The sequence below is a fragment of the Primulina tabacum genome, chromosome 4, assembly GCF_025594145.1.
Source record: "Primulina tabacum isolate GXHZ01 chromosome 4, ASM2559414v2, whole genome shotgun sequence".
In the NCBI taxonomy this organism is placed as follows: Eukaryota; Viridiplantae; Streptophyta; class Magnoliopsida; order Lamiales; family Gesneriaceae; genus Primulina; species Primulina tabacum.
In genome coordinates, this window is record NC_134553.1 from 2,378,995 (window position 1) to 2,393,970 (window position 14,976).

A 14,976-nucleotide genomic window follows, 5' to 3' on the forward strand; every position below is an offset into this window, starting at 1 on the left:
ACTCATTGTTTACGAATTGTCAGAAGGGACAATGGTGTGAAAAAGACGGGATCAACGGTTATCATATTTAAAACATATATAATATTTGATTTTATTGTCGTTGGATCAAATTCTATAAACAGAGGAACTTGTGAATAAGTTCGGCAATCAAGAATCATTACATAAATTCAAATATTCAAGTTTTTAATAGCTCAACTGCTCTCAAGACTTCTTTAGCAATCTTAAGCATTATATTAGATAATTGAAGATCGATTTTGTGCTTAATATTTTTCACATAAATTCAAATATTCAAGTTTTCAATAGCTAACTGCTCTCAAGATTTCTTTAGCAATTTTACGCATTATATTAGATAATTGAAGATCGATTTTGTGCTTAATATTTTTCATTTTGAGATATTTATAAGCTGATTGTTAGAGTACTGCTCAGTGTTGTTTAAGTAATTAAGCTAAACTAGGAGTTTCAGTTAGGTAGTGATAAAGTTTTACTGAATCGGATTGTTACAAAAGTTGTAATATCCAAAGTCTTCTAGTGAACATTCTTTCCACAAAGAAGAAAGGATGACGTATGAGTTACTCAAATCTTCGAACATCCATAAACATTTTTGTGTTATTTACATTTCATTCAGCCTACTCTTGATAACTCAACTGTTTTTCTTACTTAATCATTTTTTAGTGTTCAATCTGTCTGTTTAGTTTCATTCCGCACAAAATTTATCCGATTTGCCAATTGCCATTGACCTGACGAGAATTACTAAATTCAAAGTTGTTATCCCAACCAAATTTTGTACAAATTAGTTTGATTGTTTATTCAACCCTTTTTAACCAATCAGTAAATCTTAACAAATACTCTTATGTGAACTTTTATATAATGATTTAATGCCTTTTCTGTCATTTTTTTGACGGTTTATAAGCTTTCACATGCTTCATTGCATCCTATAGTAGGATTTGGGATTTAATTTTGTTATTAGGATGGAAAATTCTAGCTTTGAAATATGTTTCTAGTTTTTCCCTGATAGAATTGAGATTTGTAGTGACAATATAAAGAAATTTTTAGTTTATCAGGAGTTTCTAAGCGTTTGAAATGTATTGAGCCGTTTCTTGAGCATCATCAAGTTTGTGATAGTATCATTTTAAGCTTGTTTGGTGATTTTCAAAAGTTTAGTTGTTTTTAATTTGGGATTTGTCGAGAAACATATTTATCTAGTTATCATCCTTCGTGGTTGTGGTAATCATTGAAACTCTAAATCAAATTGGTCCTTATTTCGAAATGAGAAATATATTTGTGTGTATTATCCCTCGTAATCTGTAGAAAGACGACGATTTTATTTGGAAATAAATAATTTAATAAAATAGTGAACAGAAGAAATGCTTATTGGGTGGACCTGTGTAAGTTAATTTCAATATTTATATATTTATGTTGATCATGACCAGCTCGCTTAACAAATGAGGTGCAGCAATTTTTTTGTTAATTACAACCTCGGGAGTTCTCTTCTTTTTTTCGTGTGATCGAACTAATTTCTCGTTCTCAAATGAAAGATGTTTACCACTTCAACTAAATGATGAATAAATGAGAATTCATGCCATTACAAAACCGGAGCCCCATATTCCAAATATAGAGATAGCCCAATCTCAACTATACAGAGCCTATTTTCTATCCTATATCTAATCTTAACTTATTTACAGGTTTACAACAATCTTATCTTGACCACTAAGTACAGTAACATAACTTCTATGATTCAACAAGATTGGTTACAATTGTACACGTATGTTGGTACATTTTTGGAATCTACTCTTCAACTCCAGTCCAATCCTCACAAACAGATCAGACTAATGGGGGATATACATGGAGATAACGACTCTGCTTTCAAGGAAGCCCATATTAATAGTTTCTCTCAATACAGATTGTATGGGACCATACATACCACTGATGACTCATTTTTTAAAAGATCCCAGCCCCAGGAACAGTAGTTACTTATCAGAGATTTAAGATTGAGAAGATTACCAAATCCTGTGCCAACTTACATAGCTGTACTGCGTGAGATACTTTAAAGTCACCGATACAGAATTTCAGTCTGCCATGCCTTGAGAGCACCCTCTCACTCCATTTTTCTGGGTCCCATGAAACGAAATAATTTGGAAGTGAAGGCTCATAGGCGATCCATGCCACAGTATTTGGCATTTAAGGCACATGGCCGATCCATGCAGCAGTATCTGTGGGTCAAAAGACTGTACCCAACATGTACTCAGTGCTGATGGTTGAGGGGGAAACACTTCAAAAATATTAAAGCAAGTTTTAGTGCTTCGTGCCTTTTGGTGTCAAATTTATTCCCTTTGGGTTCTCCATTTCAGCCTCCTTTTGGGCTTTTTTCTTTTCCAGTTCATCCTGTTTACAGTTTTCTTCGTGAGCTTTTCGAAACAACCTCACAAAATTTAATAGAGTCGCTGGAACTGCATATATGGTCAAACACTGACTTAGCAATCTGCAAACAAGCCAAAATAAAATATGCAGTAATATCACCTTGCTCAAATGGACAACGGGCAGGATCTTCGCCAAAATACAAAGCCAGTGCATCGGCATTTCTTCCCTGCCCAAAAAGAGTGATGAACGATTTCATTACCAGGAACAATCTGATGCTATCATGATTTTTCTCATATAGATTCATTTTAATGCAGGAAGTTTACCGCAACAGAATACAGGTTTGTTACTGAGGATACTTCTATCTCCGCTATATAGACAAAATCCTTCAATGTCTGCATACAAGGAACTTCATAAGATATCAACTGAATGTCAAAGATGATAAAATAATTTATCCAACCATTTCTAATACGAATTAACATATTAAGACAAAAAATTATCCAATTATTTCTACCCAATTTCTATACGTAGAAACAAAATGAAACATATATTGTATTTTCCCAAAATTTTCACCAAAAATAGTTCCCAAAACTCTTTCCCGGAACACTCAAAATGAAACAATATGTTATGTTAGACTCTCAGCAATATTTTTAATTGAAAATGATGTGAAAAAATTCAAGAGGAACTCCTGAATTCACTCTAAGTTTGATTTCAGAATGCAACTTTTCGATTAGTATCAATGCTATTGATGCATGCGCCTGATGCTCTTCATACATTGCTATTAAATAAGTGAGGCTAACATTATAAGTTATAACGACTTTTGGCCTGACAAAAATTACATTTTTTTAATCTCTCTCTCTCCTTCTATAATTACAATATTACCTCACTTTCAATCAATTTTTTTTTGTTAGACTCATTTTGTTTTTTTTGATAACTTCCACCACACCCATAACGTTTTGAAGGATTATGTGACTGAAAAAAAAAGCTATTTATCTGAAAATAAAATGCAATGGATCATACATATGCATCTCATGTTCCCGTACACTAGCATACTGCGATGCACCAGCACTTATGAAATGACAAGTGCAATACCATACTTACCTTGTAAAAATTTTCAGATACATGACCATCATTCTCTGAAGCAAGCAATTCTTGCTTCACCTTTTCTAAACCCTTGATAATTGCTTGCATTTCTTCTGCCAAAGATTTCAATTGAATCTGCCAAAAAAGCCAAAGAATTGAAACAAAAGGAAAAATTTATAATTTAACTTATTTCCAAAAAACTGATGAAAAATTTTCATCCCCAAAAGATCGCCCAACTAGTTTCTTTTCATATAAAAATCCAATATCTAAAAATGTAATATTCAGTTCAAAATTATGATATCTAATTTATTTTAAGGATGGACTTATTTTGAAAAAGAAAATACTGCATATAAACATTTTTAGTAAGTCCATGTTTCCAAAAGAAAAAATCTTTCATTTATTAAATGCAATTTTCTTGTACAAAAAAAATAATAATTAAGATTTCATTTTTTTGGGAAGCTAATTAAGTAATTTTACTCAAAGAAATTCAAGAAATTTAGAAAAACTTACCGAATTCTGGCCATGGTGATTTATGATGTGATCAATTGAATGAGATTTAGATATAAAAAATCTCCAGGTTGGGAGATTTTAGTAATTCGCCCTAAAAATACAAACCTTTGAGGCAGCTTCCATGCTGACAAGATCTTCATGGAAGTCTAAAAGAGAAGGAGACTTAGAGGCAAGCACCTGAGAAACAAAAGCAAGACGGAATCAACCACATACCAGCAGAGTAACTATAGAATTCCTCTTCTAAGCATCATCCAAGCATTTAACGTGAGGACTGGTGCATTGCCTCTTATCTCGTCCATCTCAGGTAGGTAAATAAGAAAAGAGTTCTCACAAGCACTGAAGTGCTATATAGCCACATTTTATAGTTAACAGTCATAGATGCAGTTCACAACAAATAGAAAATGTGGTATCCTAAAGATTAAGTCCGTTAAAGTTAAGAACCAAAGCTGATAAAATTTTAAGTGAATTCCTCTTTTTTTTTTCAAACATCTATGCATTGCCATGATTGCCTTTCATGTGAACATTGTTTTTACAAAAATAAATGCTGACGGAGATGAAAATGATCCAGGTAGAAAAATATGTGTCTTCATATGCGTGCGTTCAGTTTTTACAAAAATAAATGCTGACGGAGATGAAAATGATCCAGGTAGAAAAATATGTGTCTTCATATTGCGTGTGCACACAATATGAGGTGAAACAAATAAAAGGATAATGCATGTAATGATTTGTCCTCTGCTTTAGGATCATCAACATAACACGTTCTCGCTAGATACATAGTCGAATACATCGATATAGTTCTCCAAACTAAGCGATTTTCCTACATATCATATCTTAAACCAATATCAAAGATATCATTTTTAACATTTTTATCCAAGTTTTCAACAAGTCTACCCTTCCTTCAATTCCTTCCATTAACCTGCCATCTAATATATGTCGGATTGAGACCGTGTTTAGTCTCCTCTTCACATGACCAAACCATGTTAGACGTCTTTCCCTAATCTTATCCTCCAACGAGGTTACACCTAAATAGCTTATAATCATTTCATTCCTAATTTTATCTTTGTGCATTTTGCCACACATTCATCTTAACACATGCATCTCTGCTACCGCAATCTTATGCATATGTAGCCTTGTAGTGGCCCAACACTTCGAGCCATAAAGCATAGCTAGTCGAACAATAGGTTTATAACATTTTTCTTTCAATATCGCATGCATCCTTCTATTGCATAAGACTACTGATGTCATGCTCCATTTCATCCACTCTGCTTTAATTCAATGGTCTATATCCTTTATAATGTAACTATTTTGGATAACAGATCCTAAATATCGAAAAGTTTCGCACTCTGAGACTTCTCCTGAGACTTTTCGACCTTCAATCTTAATCAGGCTACCCATTCGTCTAGATTCATGACCAAATTTACAAGCCAAATATTCCGTTTTTTAGTGACTAATTCTAAAATATTTACTCTCAAGAGCTTCACGTCATCTATCTAATTTTTTATTTACACCTTCTTTAGTTTCGTCTATCTGGACAATATCATCTGCAAACAACATACATCAATGTACTTCATCCTGAATATGTCCCATTAGCTCATCTATAACCAAAGAAAAAGGAAAAAACTTAAAGCCGATCCTTTAGGATAAGGTACAAATATAAGATCTATCGCAGCACAAAACAACAACAAAATGAATAACAATGATTAGCTTCCTAATAATGGGTGCTTTCAAGTACGACACGATACTATATGCATATCGGTGTTGGAAAAACTCGAGATCGTCAAAAATACCACCTGTACAGAGAGGGTACAAAGAGATAATTGCAAAAGCAAAAGTTAAAATTTTGGAGAAGAAAAATTAAATCATGCATGTGAGGGTTCTCCAAATTCATATCCTTATACGGGGATTTCCAGGTCACAGTGGCCGGATATTCACCATGAACCTGCCTTAGTTATGTATAGAGGTATTCATACAAGATTATTAACTCCTGATGAAATAAACGTAACAGTAGATAGACGAAAAGTATTATCCTTCACTTGCTCAAGGAACTATGATATGCCACTCCGTGAATAAAGATATAGATACTATGTCATCAGGTATCATCATCTTTTTCTATCACCCCGACCATTTAACTGACGACACTTATCTGAGATCTGGCAACAATAACGATACTGACATGCTGGATTTCAAAGCATCCAATACCAAAAATCATATTAACTTTTTTGAGGAAAGTATGTTGATTCATTCAGTATAAGCCAAAAATTTAACATTTCATTATTGTTTCGAACTCTGTTCGCAGTTCCAAGAAAAATAACAGTCTGCTATAAAAATCTGAATGAAATAAAATCTATTTGGAAGATCAGTTGCCGAAAGTTAAAACAAAAAGGACAAAAATATTGTGATCCGGTACCTTACAAAGATAATGCATGAGTGTCATCTTGTTGTTTGTTGCACGTGTGTCAGCGAGTTTCAAAAGGCTGTCCAATTTGAATCCTATAGCAGATCCTGGATGAGGAAATTTTTTATTAGAAACAGTGTTACACTTGCCACTGCTTTCAGCTGCAAACAAAGTCAAACTCCATCTTTATATTTAATAAGAAATTGCACCCAAAAGAACTATACTAAAAGGTGAACAAGAAGATGTCAACATTACAGAGGGCTTTGCAATGGGAGAGGCAGGGCATGTTAGACGACAATACGATTGGTAAAGATGAACCCAAAAGATGCAAGTGCAGGATACGTGATGTATCATATAATATGTATGCATTCGTACTTGTGAAGGTCTATTCATGGTTGTAAGAAAAGTAAAAGAGTACTTTCTAGCGCACTAGGGCATACATGAAGAGAGGGTGCATGAGGATAAAGGTACTCTGGTTGTTCATTTGTCAACATGCACTCCACGGATATATCCTTATTTCTAACAAAGAAATTGACCATCTGAATGACAATAAGAGTGATGAATTGAATACAAGTAATGGGCAAATTAAACCGTCCACTAATGATGTTGTTAAATTATTATTTCACACCTTAGGATAAATAGATCCTTACCTCTGGCAGTTCCTTGATTCAGTGTATTTCCGAGATATAAAATTTTCTTAAGAATTTCTTTCAGTTTAATAGACATCCGAACCTAAAGTATGAGAAGAAAGTAAGATTAGTTCAGCAGATAATAAATGCCAAAGGAAGACCATTATAATTTCTAACAAACCTCTTCACAAGCAGAGTTTACAATGTTCAAACTTTTTTTGAAATCTGAAACCTGAGACAAGCAGTCAACTTAGGCAACTTGAGTCAGATTAGTAATTATTTTTTAAAAAAAAATTATATATCAATCTCACCTGAGAATTAAATTGAATCTTGAATAGAAAGACCCTTAATTTAGATTCAACTCGTGGTACCTTCATCAGCTCCAAGAAAAACTAAAACATGGAAAAGGAATTAAGAACATCCAACTATGCACGAACTTTAGAATTCACAACTCAAGAAAATAACTCATTTCTTTAGAAAATAGGAAATGGAAACAAGAAACATAAACAAAATTTACAAGCGCCGCATCTGCCAAACAAAAATGTCTCTTATTAAAAGAGGTAACGTTTATAGTTCCAGTAATAAACAAGGAGATTAGATGACACCTATATCAGAAATGCAAATATTTAATCAATATTAAACTTTTAAGTGTGTAATGAGGAAACCTATATTAACATTGCAAGAACATACATATTATTGGTAAAGGTTGTTCTTTTGGATCCAGTTCACTGACCTGTTCACACTTCCCCAAGTTCTCCATGTCACCTGTATATCCCTAAAAATTATAAAACCAAATTAATGGCAAGTAAAGAGGACATGAATTGCTTAATGCATGAGCAAAGAAAGCTTTACCTTGAGAAGCTCCATCTCTTCCTTTGTTGGACAGAACTTTATGAGATTTTCCACTTGATCGGCATCTAAAATTGATTCATCCATCGCAAGAGCTGCAGCCTGTAAAAAAGACCAACCTCTCTTTTACAGGAAAAGAAGGTGGAAAACGTTTTCACAGTTGCAGAAGCAGCAGAGGTCTTACTGGCAGGAGTTCTTTCAATTTTCAATTCCATCATAGTTTTCATTTCACTAATTTTCAATCAGCTTTTATTCTTTTGTCTGTGTCAAAAGACATGGTCATGAAATTTTGTGCTTACAAACTCTAAGGAAATTACTAAAAGAGCCGAAAAACTGCAACTTGTCTTGATTAGGTGTCGGAGTACTAAGTAGTGAAGGTTGGACGGGTTTTACTAATTTTTAGACCAACTCAACTTTTAAGGTTTTATAATCCAGCCGAAAACCAGCCCAACAAACATCAAAATCATGTTTTACTCGAATTGGAGTGATTTGTGATTGTTTTTTTCTCTTAATTTATCATTCTCTAAAACATAAATTAAGTGTTAGATGATTTGAACTTACATTTGATTCAATATATTCCATTCATGATCAAATTCTATGAATTTATACACTATAACATAATTTAAGTACTTTACTCCATAGCGATAAAAACAATTACTTAATAAAACACTATATAATTTGTCATGCAGCATCTGTAGCCATTTGTTAGGATTAATAATTGTTTCAAATGGAGATCTCTTAAAATTGGAAACAACAAAATTCAATAGACTATTGTGAATCAAAATTGCCACGATGAGGTGACTAAAGTAGAAAATTTAATAGTGGAAACAACACAATAATGTTGGCATTAATAAATGTTTAAATGGAGATCTCTTAAAATCAGTAGGAACAAAAGGCAAACAGAAAAAATTGTAAGATAAGCTAGGTCAAGCATACGTTACACCATTGAAGGATTTAAAATCTCCATTTCAGATCAGGAGAGTAAAACATAGCAGAGATGCACCAACTTACACTTACCATCATGTCAGGAAGTGGCATTTTCACCTTCGTGAGCATAATTTCAGTGTTGTTTGCCCTCCTTAGGTCAATCTACCAAGGAGATTATTTAGAATTAACTAAAGACGGGAAAACTTCATAAAAGCACAAATTGAGTCCCCTGCATAACACGTGGACCACCCCAGCTAATAGAGAGACAGCCCAAAAAAGGGGAAAAAATGAACTCTGTACAGATTCACATAAAAAGAAAACCCTCTAAACATATAAATTAGCATAAAAAATATACAACCCTACCATTCTTTGAAAGCACACATAGTCGTCATTCTGAAGTTGTAATACTATGCGGTGTCATCGAACAATATCAGACAAAGTACAAGGATAAGCGCCAAAGCGGTGTCATCGTGACAGAAACATCTATGACTTTCATATTTTGTGCTGTATGATGCATTCTTCAACAATTGTAAGTCCATTAAAGTTAAAAAGGTTCTTGCTTTTTAAAAAAAATGATGCTCGTTACTCAAACAACTATTGTTGTGATCTATAAGGTGATTTGAATATTCTAGAGCTTAACGCTCAAATTCAATTTCTATATTTGCTACTAGAATGCAGTAGAAGTTGTTCGATTTCTTTGGTCGCTAGAGGATAGCCCATTTCCGATCAAAGTTGGGCCTGCAGATGATACTAAAAATGGCACATTCACTCAAATGGTTCTAGCTTAGAAAGAAAAAAATTATGGAAATGTATCATCTGTCAATAAAAGGTCTCCTCGAGAGGTACCCTCAATGGCAGATTCTGAATTCCTGACATTCATAAACACTCATGGTTATTAGATCACAACAAGTATTTGGTTTCCCAAGTCCATGATGCCAAACTTGAAAGAAATTAACATTTTAAGATGACCTCGATTTATTAATGCCATTTTACTTATCATCTACCAGATGATTTCAGGAATTTAGAAAAAATGCATTTTGGCCTATTCTTGAGATCCAAAGAATTAAATTTATTCAATGAATCACCCTCAAACAAATTCAGCAAAAGAGATAATATATTCAAACAACTTTACCAGATGGACTTTGTCAAGCTTAGATCCAACAGATTTTCGACGTCCTCCAGATTGGCCTCCTGCATTATCTGACTTTGGGACAGTGGTGGAGAAAAGAGTCTCAAGTTCAGACACATCGAATTCTGATGTACTAGGAATAGAAAGCAATGCATTAGTAATTTAAGAGAATAAAGAATGTAAAACACAGAATAAGCAATGAAGGTTAAAAAAAAAATTAAAGACTCAAAACCCGGTAAATAGACTTGTGTTTATGTCTGAGTAATGCTGATTTTACATGAGCTTAACTCCTTGCCATTTGGGGTGGGGGTGGGGGCGCAAAAATGCAAAATAGATACTGGAAACTATAAGAACGGAACAAAGCAAATGATGAAGAAATACATGCACTTTGGCAATTCTAACCCACAAAAGTGTATCAGTAGAGAAAGAGGAATACACTTGAGGCTCCCCATGCCGCTGGAATTCTTCCCATAAGCTTCCTTGTAGCACCCTCGTTACCTTACTCCAATGAAGTGGCTTTAAGGTGGATCTTCGAGGTGTTGTGACAGTTGACAATCCGAGAGGACGTTCTCTCCCCGCGGATATTCCACTTCCATCTGTTGCAGGTCCTTTGGCACTAAATAGTGGAGGTGGAGGAGGTGCACTGCCTGGATATCTAGGAGGCCCTGGAGGTATTGGTGGCCCAGGAACATGACATCCAGGAAGAGGTGGTGCCGCTGGTGCTCCTGGAACGGGCGGAGATGGTGGAGCTCCACCAGTCATAGGAGGTGTAGGGGGAGGCGGTGACGGGGAACCATGCAAAGGAGGAGGCGGTGGCGGAGCTCCAGGTACGGGAGGAGTAGGCGGAAATGGAGCTCCACGTATAGGAGGTGGCGGTGGAGGTGGCATTCCATGCGTTGGAGGCAGCAAAGGAGGTAGTGCACTAGATGGTTGACGCAGTGAACCGCCAGGAGGAGCAGGTGGTGGTGGTGGTGGTGGTGGAGCACAAGGCAAGATGGATATAGGTGGTGTGGATGGAGTGACACGTGAAGAAAATGGAGAGCCTTGGCTGGGGGGTGGTGGAGCTGGAGGAGGATTACCCTGCATAGAAAGTAAATGGGGAGGGGGAACAGAGTAAGGTATTCCCGTACTGTGAGAGATTTGTTTAGGTGGTCCGCGAGTAAGTGGCGGTGGCGGTGGCGGCCGAGGAACATTCTGTATGGTGGAATTGTAGGGTGGTGATGGTGGTGGAGGAGGAGGCAGGGAAAGATTGCAGTTGATAGTTTTTCTTAAGCTTGTAGTAGTGGAAATTGTTGAAGGTGGAAGTGGGTGCGGAAGTGAGGGCGATGAAGGAGATTCCGAAGAAGAAAAACTTATGGTGCTTTTAAATGAAAATAGAGAAGGGTGAGGAGATGGAGTAAAAGATACATGATTGGATGGCAGGACTAGAGTTGATGAGGATGGGTTTTCTACTTCTTGTGCAATTGTCATAGGAGGCAAAGAAGATTTATAAACCAAACAAGAAGAAGAGGGAGGAGGTGGGGGAATAAGAGATGAAGGTGGTTGAAAAGCTAGACTAAGTTCTAGTGCCTCGTGTTTCACCAGGGGTGATGAAGGCAAAGTTCGGAAAGAAGCTTTTCGAGATGGTGACAAATCTGATGAGGTTGGACTACGGTACCTTCCCCGGCCTGATTCAGTTCTATCACCGGTTACCGAAGTTTCAGAAGATGCGGTCACAGCCTGTAGCTTAGCTTTTCCACAAGGAGGGGAATCCTTGCCAGCAGCTAAATCAGGTGGCACACTGTTGTGCCTTAAATACGGATAATATACATGCATTGAATTAGTGTAAGAACCCTTATTCGAAGGTATCCACCTGGATACTGCAGTTGGCTTGGCCTGTCTTGTCATAGAGCCCTGTGACTCTTGCTGCTTAGACTTTTTACTGGTACCAACTGAATCTGCAGAAGGTTTTAATGAGGAACATGGCTGCTTCTTGGGTATGGCTGAGAGCCCCTTATCAGACATATCCTTAATGCTATCAGAAGCAAACTTCTGTAGTGAACCTTGCTTTTCCATGCTCTTCGTTGATAGGAAAACATTATCAGCTATAACAGTCCTAGACTTTGATTGAGCATGGCAGTCGTGCAAAGTGTTTCCTTTTGAAGATTTAACACTAGAATCAAACTTGTGGTCTGGTCTATAACTACCTTCATTGGAAGCACAGTCTTGAAATGCATGATGGTCCAAATTATCCTTGCGAGCAGCAACCTCATGATGACTCCTACCATTCTGAGCACTAGGCTGAACTGTCTGATTATTAGACTCGCCCTTCACATCATGCCCATCGACTACATTACTGAAGATCTCTTCTGCCTCAAAAAATTCATCTGGCGAAGCACTTTCTGTTTCATTTCCATCTTCACTTGCAGACTCTGCGGCAACAATAGGTGGAACAGAATCTGCATCTGAAAAGAGTACCTGGCAGAGAGAAAAATGCATTCAGTTCTTAAACTCCAGGATTTAAGAAACAATGCATTATAACACAAAACCTTACCTCGACTCTAAAATCCTTAGAAAATTGATCCCTGGAATCCCAAAGAACATCGATTTCATCACGAGTCAGCATCAAAACATTTGACCTTATGAATGCTGTGTGAAACATAACTCTAAAAATCATTTCCTCCGTTACTTGATCATTGCCCAAATGGATGCACTCAACAACAACGTCTCCTTGAACACGGCAATGAATATCCATTTTCACCAGTTCGCATTCTTCCTGCATTCAGTAATAAGAAGTGCTGAAAAGATCCAATAAAATCACTGTAATCAATGTAAATTTTATTCATTATATACCATTCGATAGAGACGAATATGCTTTTTCCTTTTGGAAGTTGAAAACAAAAGTTTTGAACTTCTACTGGATGTTTTCGAAGAAGGATCCTGACCATAAATACGGACTACTGGTCGACATCCTTTCCCACCATTATACAGAGGAAGGACTCTAAGTATTATACAATCCAAAGCCAAAGGAGTATCTGGAGGAGGCCAATCTAAATTTCTTCTGGAAATGTACTGTAGAAATCTGAGTTGAGATGGCTGTGAATTTGAAGAGGACATAAGATGAAGAAGTTCCCTAGGCGCTTGCTTATATACCATTTCAAGTGTCTTCTGTTCACCCATGTACTGTTTTCTATACAGAAGCAGGCCAGCAAGCATAAATGCAAGGACAGGCCACCCTCCCCATTCACAGTGCATCAAAAGCACATTTTGTTGGCCTTCAAGTGATAACCAACTCTCACTTGACCGCAAGAAATGGTGGATCATCTCTAGTGGTAAAAGTGGACAACCCTCGTACTGCCGAGGATAATCCATGACAGTCATATCGTACTGAGATAATACATCAGATATTTGGCTCCTCCGTTCTCCCTCTTTGAAATTGAAAACCATGAAAGCAGCATCAGGGTAGTTGTCCTGTAGCTGGGATACAATCCCGTTCATATATGCTCTGTACTCATCTTCATCCAGAACATCAGTGGAGAAGCAACAATCAAACACTGCATTATGAAACAAATAAAGATTGTATCAACATATTGAATAATCCAAAACCCTTGGTAGCTCACTAAAATTAATTCCTCTGCAATACACAATAAGTTCAATGAAACTCAAACATCACATTGTTCCAACATAAATCAATTAACTTCAGAAAATATTAGGAGGGATCAGAGAATTGAATAGATGTAGCAATTTAACATAAGATCCACCCGGTAGAATCTGTCACACTCAACGAATCCGACTGATTCTTTAACATAATGATATTTTTAGTGAAGACGATTAAGCGCCATGACTTAACAAGCATTCCTCATTATTAAGCACGGCAAGAGATTTTATCAACCGCTTTGACGCTTTCAAGACACTAAATTAACACAAAGACCTGTTGCACAACAAGGAATCGTACTACCTTTGGAGATTTTGCACTATACATCAGCGATGAACTTGAATTTAAGATAAAATTGCCAAATCAACATTATGCAGCAGTTTAGTACTCAGCAGCTGAACCAGAACATAAACAGAAGGGACGCGAAATTTGAAGTATAAAATTTTAAGATAAGAGGGGGTGAAAAATATATGGTTGACAAAAAAAAAATAGAGCGGTGGCAACCATAGTGCTTTCCCCCACTCTTCCTCCACCACTGCATGCATATCAAGCAACTACTTTGGCATTTTCAAATGCCATCCAAGAAAACTACAGAAGTTTCCAATTTAGTGGCATCAAACACGGACAATGTTATCACGTAGCTAACCTAGTCAAAGACCAGCAAGAAGGCGAGCAAGGGTGGGCAAATGTATCGCAGTTGAGAGTAAAAAAATAACCCAAAACATGGCAATAATCAATCAAGAAGCTCCAACGAGCTCATCAACTCTATGGCCTTACTAATTCCATATATTTGACAATGCTAAACATACTGAAGCCGTAAATGAGTAGGATAAGTAAGTCAAACATACCGTAGACCCTCTCGGAGATCTCGAGAAGCCGATCAGGGGGCTTCTTATAGAATAATCGTCTAAACAGCGCCATCTAATGGCGCTGTTTACCCCCTAATCGGGTCCAAAACCCTGATTTCCAATCCAATCTCCAAACTTTCTCCTTAAATCTGACCTTCTTAACTAAATATCTCCACAATTCAACGATTACTGCCACAATGCGATTGTGAATTCAATAAATAAACAGTGATACAACCAAATGCCAAGCAAAAATCCTCAAATCCATCAGGGGTTTTTCACATCACAAAAATTGAACAATAAATCTAGCACATTCTGGCAGAATCAACAGAAAACCAAAGAACCAAGAAACAGAAAGAAGTGGCAATGGCAGTAGTTAAAAGGTAACTCTTTTTTTGGGCAATCGAGGCGAAATTAAAGGAGATGATTGCTACTTTGGATTGAGATTGAGGATAATCGTATTAGGACAAGAAGAAACGAAATTCAGCAGCCATGTATGTGGTCGTTAGCTGCAAGCAGTTACAGAAGAAGACAGAAGAGAAACCGGGGTCGCATAGGGTCGACGGAGAGACAGACCCGATCCGGAGAAGTTGTAAGTGTGACCCAGATTTTGTCTATTT

At 36.5% G+C, this 14,976-nt stretch overlaps 1 protein-coding gene and 1 long non-coding RNA gene across 2 annotated transcripts; one reads left to right on the top strand and one right to left on the bottom strand.

Annotated features, from left to right (window-relative positions):
• Positions 1-1,562: 1,562 nt before the first annotated feature.
• LOC142542343 (formin-like protein 20) lies at positions 1,563-14,976 on the bottom strand. The gene is made up of 17 exons (XM_075648935.1): positions 14,360-14,976; positions 12,710-13,410; positions 12,411-12,632; positions 10,314-12,334; positions 9,881-10,010; positions 8,839-8,910; positions 7,825-7,923; positions 7,706-7,747; positions 7,284-7,364; positions 7,154-7,204; positions 6,994-7,075; positions 6,356-6,450; positions 4,054-4,125; positions 3,457-3,573; positions 2,682-2,750; positions 2,518-2,584; positions 1,563-2,447 (listed from the first exon to the last, which is right to left on the bottom strand). Exons 1-17 carry the CDS (start codon positions 14,430-14,432, stop codon positions 2,293-2,295), a joined length of 4,149 nt encoding a protein of 1,382 aa, XP_075505050.1. The 5' UTR covers positions 14,433-14,976; the 3' UTR covers positions 1,563-2,292.
• On the top strand, positions 4,132-4,660 carry LOC142542347 (uncharacterized). The gene is made up of 2 exons (XR_012819505.1): positions 4,132-4,516; positions 4,595-4,660. It is a non-coding gene; the product is annotated as an uncharacterized LOC142542347 (long non-coding RNA).

Coding starts and splice junctions, on each gene's coding strand:
- LOC142542343 (XM_075648935.1), bottom strand. CDS start 14,432: ATGGCGCTGTTTAGACGATTATTCTATAAGAAGCCCCCTGATCGGCTT. Junction 7,365..7,705: donor ACTTGGGGAAGTGTGAACAG/GTCAGTGAACTG, acceptor TCCATGTTTTAG/TTTTTCTTGGAGCTGATGAA. Junction 3,574..4,053: donor GCATGGAAGCTGCCTCAAAG/GTTTGTATTTTT, acceptor CTTTTTTGGCAG/ATTCAATTGAAATCTTTGGC.